Consider the following 18,627-nt stretch of genomic DNA (forward strand, 5'->3'; position numbering starts at 1 on the left):
CAGATAGTGTTGAAATGTGTGTAGTGAATCAGGAAGCCACTATCCCTGTTCAATCCATTGCTGAGGGACTGCAGTTTATGGATGAATTCCAATTCTGATATTTCTCTTTCCAATACATTTGTAGTTCTTTTGTTCAAGGACTGCTGTTCTGAGGTCTGAGATGGAATGCCCAGGGAGAATGAAATGTTCTGCCACCAGTTTTTGTGTATTCCCATTCCTAATATCTGATTTATATCCATTTATCCTCTGGTTCAGGGACTGGCCTGTTTGCCCTATGTAGAGTGCTGACGAGCATTGATGACATAGTGTAGCATAAATCTCTCTACATACTGATTCTACAGACTAATGCGTCTATATCTTTGAATAAAAGTTAAAGAGCTAGTTCACTGTCATATATTCATGGGAACAGGCCATTCTGTGATTGAGAACATTTGTTTTTGTTAACTGCCCTTGTGTTGACTCATGGTGACCCTGTGGATGACACATTTCCAAGAGTCCCTGTCCTCAACTGCTCTGCTCAGATCCTGCAGGCTCAGGCCAGTGGTTTCCCTGATTGAATCTAACCATCTGGCATGTGATCTCCCTCTCTTTCTGCTGCCTTCTATCTTTCCTAGCATCATTGTATTTTTAATGATTAATTCCTTCTCATAATGTGACCAAAGTATGATAACCTCAATTTAGACATTTTGGTTTCCAGGGAGCGTTTCAGCCTGATTTATTCTAGGACCCATTTTTTGTCTTTTTGGCCATCCACAATATCCTCAGTACTCTTTGCAAGCACCACATCTCAAGGATCTTGTCCAGTACTTCCATAGCTGCCCTTCCCAATTCTAGTCTTCTAATTTTTTGGCTGCTGTCTCCATTCTGAGCAATATTTGAACCAAGATATGGGAACTTTTTGACTATTTAATTTTCTCATTGTCTAGGGTGAATTCTTGTTTATCTTCCATGGTCATAATTGTTGTTTGCTTAATGTTCAGCATTAAGCCTATCTTGGCACTTTCCTCTTTTAACCTTCTTCAGTAATTGCTACAGGTCTTTGTTTTTGCTAGTAGTATTGTATCATCTGCATATCTTAGGTTGTTAATGTTCCCTCTTCTGATCTTCACTCCTCCTGCCTCTGCTCTGCATATAATATTTTTGGCATGAAAATAAATAGGGTGAATAAGTAATATGATAGTATGCAGCCTTGTTTGCGCCTTTTGCCAATTGGGAAACATTCTTATTTTTCATATTCTGTTCTGACAGCAACCTCATATTCTGAGTACAGGTTACACATCAGGAGAATCAGATATTGTGGCACTCACATTCTTCTAATAACAAGCCATACCTTTTATTGATCTATACAGTCAAAGGCTTTGCTGTAGTCAATAAAGTGCATGGCGATTTTCTTCTGGAATTCTCTGGTGTGCTCCATTATCCATTGTATGTTTGAAATGTGATCCCTATGCCGCTTCCTTTCCTGAAACCAGTTTGTATCGCTGGGATTTCATGCTCCACATAGGGTAGGTAGAAGTCTTTGCTGCAGAATTTTGATCATGACTTTGCTTGCCTAGGAGAATTATTGCAGTCTTTTGTGTCTCCTTTTATTTTATAGATGGGAATGTATATTGATCACTTCCAGTCTATGAGCCTGGAATTGTTTTCCATATTTGTTGGCAGATTTTAGTTAGAACTTTTACATCTGTTTATTATACAAATCAGACTGTGCTAGAAGGTACTAAAATGTGTTTCAACTATCACAGTGAAACATAAAATCCAGATTAAGTGATAGACTTTTTCTTTTTTTTAGTGACAGAGCCAGCCCAGATTATTCCCAGTTGTTTGAGATAGAAGTAAATGCTGTGAGTAACATTTATAAGTATCAAAACATAGGAAACATAGGAAGTTGCTTTACTCCAAGTGTGACCATCTCATCTATCTAGCTATATTACTCTCCAAAGTTTGAGGTAGTGGAGATGACCAGTTTGTGAGAAGTGTGAAAGCAGTGAGATTCTCCCAAGATGAGAGGCACCAAGGGGACTTTGGGAGACTTCTGGGACTAGGAGAAATTTGAGAGACTTTGTGGCTGAGGAGGAGGTACTGCCCGCCTCTCCATCCCTAGGAAAGCTTGATTGTATGGTGAACAAGAAAGTTGGACTACCAACTTTCCATGAACTTCCAAGACCCAGAAAGCTATCTGTATCATGAGTAAAATAGGAATGTTTAGCTAGTTGCATTGCGGCTTATTTTTTCTTTCTAATTCATCTGGATATAAGCATTTTTGTAACTTGCAACTACTCCTAAGTAGTTACAAAATCAAAAACAGATTGAAATTATTGGTGTATTTTAATTTTCTTTGCAAAGCTCAAAATAGTAAAGGATTTCTGCAAACACAATCCTAAAAAAACAAGAGTAATTCCTCTTGTGTCTCTCCACATTTTACAACATAGCTTTTTTTAATTTGTACGCCCTTGAAACTAAGCATATAGATGTAATTGGATGTTCATTTATGCATAAACAAGTTACAACAAAAATCTATGCCTATTTACTCAGAAGTAAGTCCCACTGAATTTGATGAGACAGAACACAGGACACTACACTAGTGTAAAAATAATTGAATAAATGAGGTTGAATGAGGTTGAATAAATGTGATCCTTAGTCCGGCCAATCATTTTGCAGTCACAAACACAGACCCTTCCTCTTTTGACTTGATGATTAGGGAGCTAATTTATTGTTCTGTATTAAGAGATCTTAAGGCCTTAGTACCATTTATGCCCTGAATCACACAACTCTGAGATCCAGTGTAAACATACTAGCACACTTGTCTGCTACACTAAAAGTGCACAGAATCTTTGCTTTAATATAAATGTGGAATTGCATCTTTCATATTACAATAAAATGTTAATAGAAATAAATAAATTGCTTCTGTGGTTGAGATGGTCAAAATTTTCCATCTTTCTAACATAAGGAAGTCTTCATATTACAAGGAAAACATTAACTGAAAGTGACAATGTAGAAATTGGGAGTGTAACCAGATGAAAATTTGTTCAGATAAAATATTTGGCCCGATGGTTGCAGTTTCAAAGATTTACGCTGTGTTCCTTCCAAACCAGCTTTCTTGTGTGTTCCCTTAGAATCTCTGAGGCAATTTCTCTCTCTTTTGGTGGTCAATATTAGTTTTACATTCATATGCATGATATTACAATATCTTAATATTACAATTCCAAGCAGTAGATAGGACAGTTCTGAATTTGTGTGCCTTAAACCACTTCTGAAAAAAACCTCCCTGGACCCTTTGATCAGAAACAATTACAGACCAGTCTCCTTATTACCATTCTTGGGCAAGGTGATTGAGAAGGCAGCTGCCTTCCAACTCCATGTTGTCTTGGATGAAGCCGATTATCTAGACCCATTTCAAACCGGCTTCAGGGCGGGCTATGGAGTTGAGACTGCCATGGTCGCTTTGGTTGATGATCTCCGTCTGGGCATCAACAAGGGAAGTGTGACCCTGCTGGTGCTCTTGAACCTCTCAGCGGCATTTGATACCATAGACCATGGTATCCTTCTGGAACGCCTGAGGGAGTTAGGCATTGGAGGAACTGCGCTCCAGTGGTTCCAGTCCTACCTCTCGGGTAGATTCCAGATGGTGAGGCTGGGGGATAGTTGCTCCTCCAAGAGAGAGCTGACATCTGATGTCCCTCAGGGTGCCATCCTGTCCCCCATGCTATTTAACATTTACATGCAGCCGCTGGGAGAGATCATCCAGAGACATGGGGCGCGGTGTTATCAGTACGCTGATGACACCCAAATCTATTTCTCTATGTCGCCGACTCTTGCAGTGACCAAGGATGGCATCTCTCCTCTAAATTCCTGCCTTGAGTCGGTAATGGGATGGATGAGGGAAAACAAACTCAAGTTGAATGCAAAGAAAATGGAGATACTAGCGATAGGATCCCCGGGCCCAGGCAGAGAACTTTGCCAACCTGTCCTGGACGGGGTCACACTTCCCCTAAAGGATGAAGTGCGTAGTTTGGGAGTACTCTTAGATCCGTCTCTGCAGTTGTCATCTCAAGTAGATGCGGCGGCTAGGAGTGCTTGGTATCAACTTTGGTTGATATGCCAACTGTGCCCTTACCTGGACCAAAAGGACCTTAAAGCAGTGGTACTTGCACTGGTAATCTCTCGTTTAGATTTTTGTAATGCGCTCTACATAGGGCTATCTTTGTACCAAGTTCGGAAGCTTCAGTTAGTTCAAAATGCAGCAGCTAGATTGGTCACCGGAGCATTGAGGTTTGATCATATAACACCAATACTATAATCACTGCACTGGCTTCCAATTAGCTTCCGGGCGCAATACAAAGTGTTGGTTAATACCTTTAAAGCCCTAAATGGCTTGTGCACGAGTTATTTGAGGGAACGCTATTCCCTACACAATCCGCCCCGCAGTCTCAGAATAACTAGACTACGTAAATACCAGGCTAATGACCACTTCCCACAGAGCATTTTTCGCCATGGCCCCCAAGTTGTGGAATGATTTGCTGGAAGAGATCCGTCTCATTACCACCTTGGATGCTTTCAAGAAGGCACTGAAGACGGATCTCTGTAAAATTCTCACCTTTGTCAGTGTTCTATGTTTTTTACGGAGAGTCGACCAGCTGTATTGTGTTGATAGTAATGTGTGTGTGTGTGTGTGTGTGTGTATTATTGAAATTTGCTGAGTGCTGTAATCCTGCCTCGATCCATAGGGAGAGGCGGGAAATAGAAATAAAATTTTATTATGATATTATTATTATTATTATTATTATTATTATTATTATTAAAATCAGGTCACTATAAATGTCTCCTGTGGTGAGAAATCTTTTCATTCTGAAAATAAATTGTTGTACAATGCACCCGTGTCATATGTTGGTGCGCCTTACATGGCTTTCATCATAGGCTGAAAGCTGCACCAGAAAAAGCCATTGTGTGCCCCAGAAGAAGTAATGGGGTCTGTGTTCGTGGCATGTGCACTGTACCGCACCATGAGCACAAGCCCCATTATTTCTAATTGGGCCCTAGCATACGCTGGATTTCCCTTACGTGGCGGGGTCCAAAATGGATCCCCAGCATAAGGGAAGGGCCCACTGTATATGCTGATCACAGGTAGACAACTATATAATTATGGCATTGTTTTTTGTGGGGGTTTTGGGCTATGTGGCCATGTTCTAGAAGAGTTTCTTCTTGACGTTTTGCCAGCATCTGTGGCTGGCATCTTCATTTCCTTTATTGTTGTCTGAGAAGAGGCAGACAATTCTAGGGCTATAATGTCACAGTGATGGCCATGGTTCCATCCTGTGAAATTCCAGGGATTTGTTATTGGGCTTTTTCAAATCCTGGGATGGATTATTTGGGCTATTCAAATTCTTTGCCAGAAAGCTCTAGTGCCTTACCAAACTACAAACTCCAGGATTCCATATGATGCAGCCACTGCAGTTAAAGAGGAATCATAGTGCTATAACTGTATAGTGTGAAAGAGCCCCCCCCAGATCATAGACAATTATGTGGGTTTTCCTCACCCAGGAGATAACCAGAGCCTGTTGATTGTATGGGAAAGTCTCTCACTGTTGATGGGTGGGAATCATGTGACCCTCCTGATATTGTAAAACTACTGTATCCCAGTACAAGCACGCATGGCGTATGGGTTTGAATATTGGACTAGAAATCAAAAGGGCCAGGGTGTGAATACCAGTTTAACCATGGTAAATTTAGTGGGTGACCTTGAGCAATGGCAAACCCACTCACAACAAATCTTGCAAAGAAAAAAACCAAAATCCCACACCCCTAAACATGATAGATTCACCTTTGGGACACCATAAGTCAGAAACACCTTGAAGGTGCACCACAATAAGAAGCATCCCATCATTCCATCACCATTGGAATGCATTGGATCTGCTCCCCCCCCCCCCCATCATTTCCTAACCAGTGACCTGCTGGCTAGAGCTACTAGGAATTGTTGTTCAACAACATTCAGAATTCTGGATGATTCCCACCCCTTGTTTAGACTGTCTGCATGCAAGTATAGTATGGAAGCAGCCCCATGTCATGCTTAAGGCAAAAAGAGGAAGAGAGTAATAACTAGGAAATAGGGAATTGCATGTGAGAGCCAGTGTGGTATGATTTTAACGTTGGACTATGATTCTTGGAGACCAAGGTTCAGATCTCCATTCAGCCATGGAAATGTACTGGGTGACCTTGAACAAGTCACATACTCTCAGAGAAGGACAATGGCAAAGCTCCTTTGAATAAATCTGGGCACAAGTGAATTACATAATGTTATTTAGACTGGGAGAAAACTTGAAACAGGAATTTAAATAAGTAAATTTTTAATAACACAATTCAGGCCTCAAACAGACAGACCAAAAGAAGCAGTTTCAGCCTGTTGGGGGGATGTGGCGTTTAGATGACACACACTCTGGAAACTACCAGAAACCACCTCATGGCTGCTCTAAGGGGTGTGTGTGTAAAAGCAGGACCAAAAAGAACGAAAAATAAACCACTCTAGCCAGGAAAGTGCGCTCCTTCGACCATGCATATAAACACCCTGACACAAGACTAGTCCCAAAGGAGCACTCCATCCTAACCCTAACCTGAAACCAGTGTATAAATGCAGTGGTGCAGGAGCACATTTAAAAAGAACGGAGCCAGTGGTCGGGGCGGCTGTCCAAAAAAGGGAAAGTATGACACCTCCAATGGCTATAAGTACAACATAAACAAACCAGACAATCCAAGACAGGGCATGGAATGAAGGGGGGATGTAGGAGGGCATGATTGTGCATTGCCACTGTTTTAATGGGCACACCTTTGCTCTGATGCCCTGTCTCAATAGAGGGTCACAGGTACAACTGTGTGGCCGATCAATTGAGGGGGGGCATCCAGTGGGATGGCATTTAGGCAACAGCCTCTTGCCAGTGGTGTGTTTGTTTGTACAACAGTGTGCAGGGATGGTGGTGGGGGAGTTATAAAAAACATATCCAGCAGCGCAGCTTGACACCATTGCATACGGTTATGGCGTGCACATACAGGCCACCTTGGGAGCAGATGGTGCAGTCAGCGGGGTCCCAGCCCGCTCTCGGAAGAAGCAGCTTCAGGCCACTCTTTCTTGCCTGTCTGTTTGAGGCCTCTGTGTACTAGCTTTCCAAATGGGCCCATGTGAAGTGTTACTTTTTTTGGACTTGATATTCCTTCCAAGACTTCTGGAGACCTCAGGACAGGATTTGTCTTGTGGAGAGAGATGTGTGAAATCTATAAGATGATGATTTAAAGGATTTGGTGCCCTGAAAATTCTGTATAAATATTCTTTTAAAAAGACTGGATATGTATTGGTAGGTGAAGCTTCCCAGAGACCCTATAAACAAACATATCAAAAAGGTTGACATCCACTCTGCCTTTTGTAGATTGCTATAAGGAAGAAGTTCCTAATATGGAAAAGCTGATAGCCATTGCTGTAGCTGATTAAAATAGTCACAGTCTCCATTCCCCAAGTGTGGGTGGTGCTATATTGAGCATTTGCTCTTACAGTTGTTGCCAATTCAGATCTAAGCAAAAACGCATGATTGGATACAACTAATCTTCCTTTCTATTCACAAATTATACCAAGTTTAGAAATAGTAACTTATTCATATGTAGAAATTGCTTCTGGGCTATAATTTTCTTTGCCAGGTTAATTTAGGAATGATGTTTTATGACCAAATGATAAAGTCTTGGAAAACACACATTCTTAATTGTAACAAACTAGTTGTTACAATAATATGAGCATAATCTAATGTCACTGGAACTAAATATTTACTTTTCAATTTATTTAGATCATCTCAGTGTTCCTTTTCAAACTTCACATTTCACATTTCTCCTGTTTGTCGACTGGCAAAGACTCCCCTAACTCATAATCTTGGTATCCTTGATGTTAAAGAAACAAGAGTGTGAGATCAAAATTTCCATTACATCGCTAGACAGGAATCTGAAAGGAACAATGCCAAAATCATTTAAACAATGAATTTATAGGAAAGATGACTCAATCAACATTTGCAGTTCTAAAAAACAGAATTACTTGTATAATTCTTGTTTTACAGATTCCTCTCGGTATGAAGAGTAGGGGTGAAATAGGGTGAATACTTTTTAGATTGGTTGTGGCTCTCCAGCTTTCCAAGAAGAACAGAAATAAAACATGCTTGTGTTCTCAAGGTACAGAAGAGGTAATCTCAACTTCTGTCATGTTTTCCCTAAAAAGGAATACTGCTGTTAGAGCAGAATTATTGGGCTTGTGTATTCTTTTCCTGGTGGACTCGCCAGCCGAGTATAGTGGTGGAAAAGAAACTTAACAATGCAAACCATATTCATACTTTGAAAGGTAAAGGGGTACCATGTCTGTGTTAGATATTACATATAAACTCAAGCTGGTGGTGAAGCTTTCTTCCCTGAGATAAATTTTGGGTATTGAGAGATACAATATCTCTCCTTTTCCTTCCAATGAAAGAACGGTTTATCTTTCTCTTTCACAAAGGAAGTTGAGTCAAACTGTGGATCCATTTAGCCCAGTGCTGTTGATTCTGAGTGGCAACAGCTCTCTGATATGCCAGACAGGATTATTTCTTAGTCCTCCTTGGAGATCCCTGGTAGTCTGAAATGGGAAATACTAACTGGACCTAACCCTTATTATCCCCCAAATCAGACAAAATTGAGTGTATTCAGGATATTAATGTGGTATACCTCAGAGAGCCCTTCATTGCCTTTCTTGTGTTTACTTCTTTTTCAAGCCCCATTGATTGCTGCCTCTGTGCTTCATCTCAGAATGCCTAAATTGTAGCTTGTGGCTCGAGTAATGAACAAATTGTCCTTGAATTGTCTTCGTTAGCTTAGCACAAACTCTGTGTATCTCCAGTATGACATATACAAATCTGAGGAAGTAACTTACCCAGTTTTTGTCCAGATCTTATACTGAAAGTTATGCAGACATGAAATCATTGCTTCGGTCCCATGGGCTTAACAGCAGAAAGGGAAATAATTGCCTTTCCTAGCGCGTTGAAGTCAAAAGGTTAGTTTCTTTCCCAACTTGGTGAAAATACAAGAGGAAGGATTATGCACTGGATGACACAACCTTCCTGGATGCGCTCATCTACCATCAAAACATTGGTAGTGCAAGGCTATTAGACTTTTTTCCCTAGTTACTTTTCTGACTCTGAGGCAAGGGTAGTCTCACCTAATCCATCCATCACTCTGTTTGTTTGTTTTATCTTGGTTCACTATAGAGAAATACATTTCTGATAGTGTACCACTAGTCTAATTTGCACCTTAGCATACTAGGTCTAGGAATTGATTATTATTTGTAGAATAGAGGACTGCCCAAAGGAGCAGTTGGAAACTATGCCTAATACTAGGCACTGAATTCTGGACAGATGTTATAGGCTTTCTGTCATGTTGTAGGCCTTCTACTCTAGAACTTAAATGCTAAGTCTTTAACCTTGGCTGTTGTGTTGGGATCCAGAGGTAGAATCAATTAATCTTCTTCCCATCCCTCTGTCAGATGACAGATAAAGCAGTGCTTTAAAAAAACAACCCTTCATTATGAATTATGGAGGTTTTCAAAAACTTATTACACTAAAGGAAGGCTACAAGTCTACCATGTCCTTCCTTTCCTTTCCTTTCCTTCTCTCTCTTTCTTTGTTTCCCTCGCTTCCTCTCAGCTAAAAAGTTCTTCAATGTTGTAATTCCTCATAGGGAAGGCACACCATATTTGTTGTAATACTCGTTTTCTCAAAACCTTTATAGGGTTCCTTTTAAAGATGGGTCAGCCAGTACTGTACACATTATTTCAGATGCAGGAACACCATAGATTTATAATTGGGACTTGGTTTCCCCAGGGTCTTGTCAAGGAAGAGCTCTACAAATAATCCATGGAACTCAATATCTATTATAAATGCACTAAGTTAGTCCACAGTAGGCTGGTTGCATAACTGTTCTAATTATACTGGCTTGTAAAGAAGGTGCAGTGTGCTGTCAGTATGGCCTGTGAACCAACTATGTTCTTGGACAGAGTCTAAGATAAGCCACTTTGGTCCAAGAAGACCTTGTTAGAAAACAGTGCTCTGTTGAAACCGGGGGTGGGGATTTGGCTGGAGTCGAGTTTGCTGTTTTTGTATTCATGAAAGTCATGGAGACATTATGGTGATAAATGAAGTATTAAATAAAATCTTAGATAGATTGATGTTCATAGGAGCATTTGGGGCAGAGCAAGAGGAGGGCCTTGAAGATTTGTCTCTTCAACCATAACCTTATTTGAACAAATGTCTCTTCCCTCTCTTACAGCGTTCTTTGTAAGCATTTTGTATTTAAAAAAATTAGATGTGGAACTTAATCCTCAAATAAATCAAAGTGGCTCCAGGATAAATGTTGATAAGAGCAAGTTAGTGTATATAACTTAAATGTCTATTATTTCTTAAGTTGTCCGTACATGTTGAGTCATCTATTTGATCATGAGGGGCTCTTTTTTGTTTTGTTTCACATTTTTTTGGTTTTGTTAAACCTTTTGATATTGTGTTTTATAAACAGTTGCTATGGCAGTAGTCTGAGAATTTCCCACACATTGCAATGTTATGTTTTAGTGAAGCGAGTGTAACTTTAGTTTTATAATTATAATTCCACATTCAAACTGCTTGAAGTACTGTGATTTTTTTTAGTTTATTGTAAACTACAGAATGATTCAGTAGCAGCTGACAAGACAGCTTTCTAGCTGGAATCAGTCAAAGGTCTGTTCAGATCCTGACCATCGCTTTTTTTGACTACAGCTCTCATGCTGGTTAATATTTTGCAACCTGTAGTTGCCAATTTCTGTCCTTGACCATGCTTGTTCTAAACAGATTTGAACATTGGATTATGACTGGAGGCCAGGGTTCAAATTCCCGTTTAGCTATGAAAACCCACTGTGTGACTTTGGGCAAGTCATACTCTCAGCCTTAGAGGAAGGCAAAGCCAAGATTTGTTCAGAGGAGGTTTGTCATTGCCTTCCCCTGAGGTTGAGAGCATATGTCTTGCACAGGATCATCCAGTGAATTTCATGATCAAATGAGGAATTGAACCCTGGTATCCAGAGTCACTGTCCATTCAAACCACTATGTTATGTTGGGTCACCTTAGGGTCACCATAAATTGGAAATAACTTGAAGGCACACAACAATAACTACAACGAAGATGTTTTGTATTAGCAGATAAAGCATATCAGAGGCTGATATCTTCTAAACCTTTTTTCTTTTTTCTTTTTCCTTCTCTTTTTTGTTTGTGGAAAAAGGCAAATCAATATTATGTATCATCAGTACTATTCTTTGTATCACCTGATATAAACTGCTTATGGCCCTGTGGTGAAGGAGGTCAGCCTGGCCAAATGGAGGCAGATTTTAGAATTAGCATAAGTGAGCACTTGTTCCAATTTTTGTTCCAATGCCTTTGCAAGCAAGCCACTGCTGTGCATTTTTGGCTGAAAAACCAACTCAAAATAAACTCTAAAAGCAGCCAAAATTCTACTTTTGTTGTATACATCTGGATTTATCAGACAATATTTAATTGATTTTTTAAAATCATTTTTATACATTGCAGGGGTGTGTCAGGAGAATTGGATGTCTAATGTTAATCTAGGACGGTAGTAGTGAGGGCATTTAATGGTTTTAGGGAGGAAACCTTTTCTTTAAAAAGGATGATAATCTGGGGATATGTGGCGCTGTGCCAGAGATTTGGTGGTGCAAAAAGTGGTGAGCATTGCATCTGGCTCTTGGGCTGCTGTTTACCCACCCACCATGTGCTGTGACTTTGTTGTTGTCTAACATCTTTGCTTCCAGATGTCATGAATAGGAACTCTATGCACATATTGATGTTTGTATGTACAATTTCTTTACATGGTGTGATGAAGGGGCATGGCTTTTCAGTCTGTGTAGAGTTGAGGTGGTTGCATTACAGGCAGGGCTAATCCCCTTGCCCTGCCTTCTTATGTTCATGTAGCATGTGAAGGCTTTCTCTAAACCCATAATATGATAAAATCTGGAGTTTGCAAGCAGTAGGAAGAAGCAGTATCCTCCACCCCACCTCACCTTCCACCCTGCACAGAGACTGGACAGGCGAGCTCTTTTACATTTGGACAGAAGGAATACTTGAAGTCCAAATAACAGCACAGAAGCCAGACATGGAATCAGCTAAGGTGAGCATGACAAGACAATGGGAGTGTTCCTCAAAGGTAGGATAATGAGAGCTAAGTAAGAAAGCCAAATTGATACCCTCCAATATTTCGCAGACGAAATCTGGGACACATGTTGCCAGGCAACATCAGAGTGTGGTCAAGATGAGAAACATTTTGAGGAAGAACAGACAAGATAGGAGAGACTGCAGCAGTTTGTTTTACCTGGGCCTACTTGGAAGGGCATGACTTCATTTCCTTCTTTCCTTTCCCATGTGCTCAGTTGAATGAAAATTACTTTTGTACTTCGCTCAGTTTGTAATAACTGAATTAAGCTGAGGCCAAAGGGGGAAAGTTGGAGGAGGAGAGAGAACCTGTGACATTTCAAAAGCAGCTGAAAAAGTGGGACACCAGAGAATCAATTGTGACTGTCCCTGTTAAACTGGAACGGTTGGAGAGTATGAAAGCAGTGTCAGACAAAGTGTTTCCAGCCAGATGCACAAGTAATTCACACAGATGAAATACTTAAAAAATATTCAGGTTTTAGAACAAAAGGCATGGATTCAAATTTGAAATTTAAGTTGTATTATAGTCTAGTGATGAGATGATTTAGTTTATTTTATATTTATAGAAAGGCTTCACAGTTAGTGTGTCATACCTAAGGACAGGAGGGTGAACTACATGACATGTGTTGGTACCCTCCAAATCTGTGGTTGGCTAATTATTTATCCAGGGTTGCAATGTTCTCATTAAAAGCCACGTCCAGTGTCCCTAGATACTAAAGAACATGCCATAGCTATAATTATTGCAGAAATAACTTTATTGCTGGTTTTGTTTTTCTTGGTGATGATCCATTTCCTTTTGAGCCCAAGTGTTATCCACTTATGGATGAAATCACTGCCTTATAAAAACAATGCACAATTCAGGAGGCAGACAAAGAGTATCCATGTTTTTAATGAGCATCAACTTTTATGGCTTCCATAATGTGATCTGTCGCCATTTATTTTAATTAAGGGATAGGTGAAGTGTCAAGTGCTACATTGACATTGTTTCCCATGTGCAGAATACAGCAGTGTTTCACAAAGCTTTCCAAGAAAGTGGTATAATGAGTGATGTTTCCGTTAGGCATCTTTTTCTGTGAGGCCTCCTCCCCCCCCCCCCCCCCATCAAGATTCCTACCATGTGAAACTTTTCTTCTTCAAATTGTTTTTATATGTTTAATTTTGAAATAAATAGAAAGGAAAACATTAAGTTTGATGTGGAAAATCTACTATTTTGAAAAAGCTTGGTTTAAGGGAAATACATTCTTGATTAGTCATTAAGGCATTCATGGGGTCCTGTGGTTTAAAATAGATTATTTCCGGAAAAAAAACATTCTTTGTCCTTGGCTTTTAGATGTGTTTACAGGCATCGCACAGGCATTTTTCATTCATATTGATTTTCCATAACATTCCTTCACTGGTATGGTGTCGAGAAAGAGTTATTGTTTTGTAAATTCCTGACCTATCTTCTTATCTTCCTATCATATCAACACTGTGTTTTTATTGCTTAAGGGTACTGTGTTAATTTGATATGAAGTTGTTTTATCTTTTTTTACTATGTCACAAAATTATTTTTTTGGTGTGGCTTGGGGCAGCTGCTGAGACATTATGCTCCTTATTTACCTCATTGTGCAGTTTAGTTACATTGCAGAATGTTCACTTCAGCAGCCATTTCGCCCTTTTTCTGTAAACTGAGTTTTGTAGCTTTGCAAGCTCTTCAGCCTTCTCTGCCAAAGAGATTTAGTGCTTCACAAAGCTACAAATCCCAGGAGTCTGTAGGATGGAACCATGGTGGTGTCAAATTGCATTATTTCCACAGTGCAGTTGCACCCTTAATCTGTTTTAACCTGTATTGGTTTATATGAAGTCAGCATGTGTAGTGGTCTGAGTGTCAGATTGGGACTCTATGAGACTAGAGTTCAAGTCTTTGTTCTGCCATGGAAGGCCACTGGGTAACCTTGGACAAGTCACACTCTCCCAGTATTAGAGGATGCCAATGATAAACCTCCTCCATATAAAATCTGCTGAGAAAATACAGTGAGTGATATAGTTGCCATAAGGTAGAGTCTAGCTGAAGGTACATAATACTAATGAAAAAGAGCAAAGATAATGTGGTTTAAAACAGGGGATTTTAAGCCCATAAATTGCATGTGCCCCCCCAGCCAGTTTTGTGCCTCCCTTCATTTGCTGCCTCCACTATAAGGAGAGGCCTCTTCCCTTTCTAAGATATATTCTGCCCAGCTAACCCATGGAGCTCTATGGTGGAAGGAAGAGATAGCACTGGCATCTTCCTGTATAGTAGAGATGATTGCTTCAAGGAGAGATGAAGAAGGAATGGGAACCTGGGAGTTTGAATCCCCACGTGGCCATAAAACCCCACTGGGTTTCCTTGGGCAAGTCACACTCTCTCAGCCTCAAAAGGAGACACTACCATCCTCCCTTTCAACAAAGCTTGTGCCCCGTGTAGAAAACAGATCACCATCACCACCACGACCACTAGCAGGCTCCCTGCCTCCCAAGGAGGGATGAAAGAGGGAGGGGGAGCCTGGGCCATAAAACCCCACTGCGTGCATCCCAGTTAGGCCATGGAAACCCACTGGGTTCCCTTGGGCAAATCACACTCTCTCAGCCTCAGGGGACGGCAAAGGGGGAAAAAAATCCCCTCTGAAAGCCCCATGACCAGTTTACCTCAAGGTCACCATAAGTTGGAATGGAGGCACACAACAACAACAACCACCGTGGCAGGAGGCTGCCTCCTCCTCCTCCCCCCGCCTTTCCCTTCCTTCCCCTTCCTCTTTCTCCATTTTTCTCTGCCTTCCTCCTCTTTCTCTTTCCCCCTCCTCTGCTGCCACTGCTGTTCTTCTGACCCCGGGGTTTGCCTCCCACTATCTCTCTCTCTCACACACACACAAAAGCTCAAGCCCCGCTTTTCTTCATCTTTCCCCTCCGCTTCCTTCCTTGTGTTCCCCTCCAGAGACGTTACCATGGATCATAGAATCATAGAATAGTAGAGTTGGAAAAGACCACAAGGGCCATCCAGTCCAACCCCCTGCCATGCAGGAAATCCAAATCAAAGAATCCCCGACAGATGGCCATCCAGCCTCTGTTTGAAGACCTCTAAGGAAGGAGACTCCGAGGGAGTGTGTTCCACTGTTGAACAGCCCTTACTGTCAGGAAGTTCCTTCTGATGTTGAGGTGGAATCTCTTTTCCTGGAGCTTGCATCCATTGCTCCGGGTCCTAGTCTCTGGAGCAGCAGAAAACAAGCTTGTTCCCACCTCAATATGACATCCCTTCAAATATTTAAACAGGGCTATCATATCACCTCTTAACCTTCTTTTCTCCAGGCCAAAGATCCCCAGCTCCCTAAGTCGTTCCTCATAGGGCAAGGTTTCCAGACCCTTCACCATTTTAGTCGCCCTCCTTTGGACACGCTCCAGTTTCTCAATGTCCTTTTTGAATTGTGGTGCCCAGAACTGGACACAATATTCCAGGTGGGGCCTGACCAAAGCAGAATATAGTGGCACTATTACTTCCCTTGATCTAGACACTATACTTCTATTGATGCAGCCTAGAATTGCATTGGCCTTGTTAGCTGCCGCATTGCACTGTTGACTCATGTTCAACTTGTGGTCTACTTGGATTCCTAGATCCCTTTCACATGTAGTTTCATTCAGCCAGGTGTCCCCCATCCTATATCTGTGCATTTCATTTTTCTGCCCTAAGAACCTTACATTTCTTCCTGTTGTATTTCATTTTGTTCGCTTTGCCCCAGCTTTCTAGTCTATTCAGGTCATTTTGAATTTTGATCCTGTCCTCTGGAGTATTAGCTATTCCTCCTAATTTGGTGTCATCTGCAAATTTGATAAGTATGCTCCCAATTCTGTCATCCAAGTCATTGATGGAGGAAGAGGGTTTTGTTGTTGTTGTTGTTGTTGTTTTTGCTCTTCTTGCTGTTCCCCTGCCACAGAGACAGCAGCAGTGGGAGCTGAGGGCAAAGCTCTCGGCCAGTTCCTACAACTCCTCTGGACAGAGTTGGGCCAAGCAGGCAGCGACACTATAGGTCTCCAGCACCTTGGCCATGCACCTGGCCAGGGCCAGCGCATTCCCTTGGCCTGCTCCTCCCCAGTTGAGGGCAGCAGCACTGCCCTCTGGAGCCTTTCCCAGCACTGGGCCTGGTGAGCCGGACGCACAAGCCCACAGACAGCTCCACAGCATGTGTGGGGCGCATGCTCCACCCACTTTCATGGCAGCAGTGACTGCATGCCCACGGAGAGGTTTCGCGTGTCCATGCTGGCATGCATGCCATATGTTCGCCAACACAGTTATGGTTTCTTGAAGGTTACCATATTTACTAGGGCTTAAGCATTCATGGGAGAAAACTGCTTACTGAAATAAGCTTTATGTGACTAAAGTAGCTCTATACATTTGCAGAAATTAATTGTTTTGCTCTTCAAGATGCCTCAAGATTCTTGAGCTGGTTTTGCATTTGAAGCTACATCAGCAATAAGAGCTCCAAATTTTTGTTTTGTTTGGAAGAATACAGTATCCTATCCTATACTGTACTGTACTACATGTCCAGGTATGAAGCTCAGGCTAATGGCATACCCTAAAAGTGAGTTTAGAGGATATCACAACAAAATTTTCCCAATCCTCCCTGTTTAAAAAAAGAAAGCCAGCAAATTAAAGGGTTCCAGAGATTAAGCTGAAACTACGTGGTTTAAATTAGACTTCTTAACATACTCTTACCAGATTTTGTGGTTCAGTGTAAGCCTGTGATACTATAATTAAGTTTGGTATTTTTTATAACAATTATTACTCATTAAACTGTATAAGACTTGACATAACATACTAAGTTAATCATTTAAACATGCATTTATTTTCGAAAATAGTTTAAATGTCTTTGATTTGTACTATCCAGTAAAAATAACAGAAAAAAATAGCCCATTCTTTTGTTGGAATGAGACTCAGTGGTCCAAAACACACTGCAGAAATAACCCTGTTTGAGATAGCTTTAACTGCCCTGGCTCAGGGCTCTGGAATTCTGGGAATTGTAGTTTGCTGTGGCACCAGAGCTCTCTAACAGAGAAGTCTAAATGTCACACAAAATTACAGTTTCCATAATTTGTTAGCATTGAGACAAGGCAGTTAAAGTGGTCTCATATTGTATTATTTCTGCTGTGTGTTTTGGACTAATGTTATGATGTTGCCTAGAAATCCACTAATTCATGTGTATTAGTAATAGCTTTGTCTAAAAAACTTAAAAAAAAACACACATTGGTCTGTGTGCATTTCATTTGTTTATTTATTGTTGTTAACAGCCATCAAATCAACTTTGATTTATGGCGACCCTATGAATTAGAGATCAGGTCACCCTGTCGTCAACAGCCCCACTCAGGGCCGTGGCTTCTTTGATTGAGTCTATCCCTCTGGAATGCAGTCTTCCTCTTTTTTCTACCACCTTCAGCATTATTGTCTTTTCTAGTGAGTTATGTCTTCTCATGATATGACCAAGTACAACAATCTCACTTTCATCAATTTGGCTTCTAGGGAGAGCTAAGACTTCATTTGCTCCATTTATTTGTTTTTTGTGTAGCAGTTCACAGCATTCATAGAACTCTTTCAAGCACCACATTTCAAATGTGCTGATTTTCTTACTATCAGCTTTCTTCATTGTCTAGTTTTCAAAAACAGGCACTGAAATGGGAACTACAATGGCATGGACAATCATAACTTTACAATGGTTGTGAAAATAATCCTTACACTTCAGAATCTTGTCTAGTTCCTTCATAACTGCCCTTCCAAGCCCCCGTCTTTTCCTGATTTCTTGATTGCAATCTCCTTTCTAATTAATGAATGAGCTAAGGTATGAAAAATGTCTTCATTCTCTGTTTTAAGATTTTGTTATACACGGGGGATCTTGGAAACATACCCCAGTGTATAACAAGGGTCCACTGTATATTCTAGTTCAGGGGTAGGCAACCTGCGGCCCGCGGGCCGGATCCGGCCCGCCAAGGTCTTCCAAGCGGCCCCCGAGCACTCCTGCCGCCGATTTCCCCCGTTTTTTTGCCGCTCCGGGCGCCATTTTGTTTTTCAAAATGGCGGCCGAAATATCGCAAGACCTCAGGATGGCAAAGGTCACACGAGATTTCGCCGCCATTTTGAAAAACAAAATGGCGGCGCCCATGTAGCAGGCCTGTTGCAGCCCCTAGAGCACTCCAACAGGGTTCCAGGGGCTGCAGTGGGCCTGCAGCAGGCTCCACCTCGCCCTCCTCCTCCTCCTCCCTAAGAGCAGGGAAAGGAGGAGGAGGAGGAGGCAGCAGAAGGAGGGCAAAGCCAGGGAGAAACGGAGCCAGAGGAGCAGCTGCAGCCACAGGTTGGTTCATTGGGGGAGGGGGTTAGGTGGGTGTTCTT

General features: G+C 41.4%; 1 protein-coding gene across 3 annotated transcripts in view; it reads left to right on the forward strand.

Moving 5' to 3' along the window:
• Nucleotides 1–18,627, forward strand: part of CMSS1 (cms1 ribosomal small subunit homolog) — a 254,657-nt gene that overhangs the window by 168,928 nt on the left and 67,102 nt on the right. Inside the window, exon 1 of one of the 3 annotated variants that reach the window (XM_089512408.1) lies at nt 8,122–8,210. The exons of the other annotated variants lie outside the window; for them this stretch is intronic. Within the exon in view, the coding sequence (XP_089368534.1) occupies nt 8,183–8,210 (28 nt within the window). The 5' untranslated portion in view covers nt 8,122–8,182. Of the gene's footprint in view, nt 1–8,121; nt 8,211–18,627 lie in introns of those variants that run through there. 3 annotated transcript variants of the gene reach the window in all.

Source organism: Sceloporus occidentalis, unplaced genomic scaffold, assembly GCF_023333645.1.
Source record: "Sceloporus occidentalis isolate IW3139 unplaced genomic scaffold, rSceOcc1.0.p SCAF_2, whole genome shotgun sequence".
Taxonomy (NCBI): Eukaryota; Metazoa; Chordata; class Lepidosauria; order Squamata; family Phrynosomatidae; genus Sceloporus; species Sceloporus occidentalis.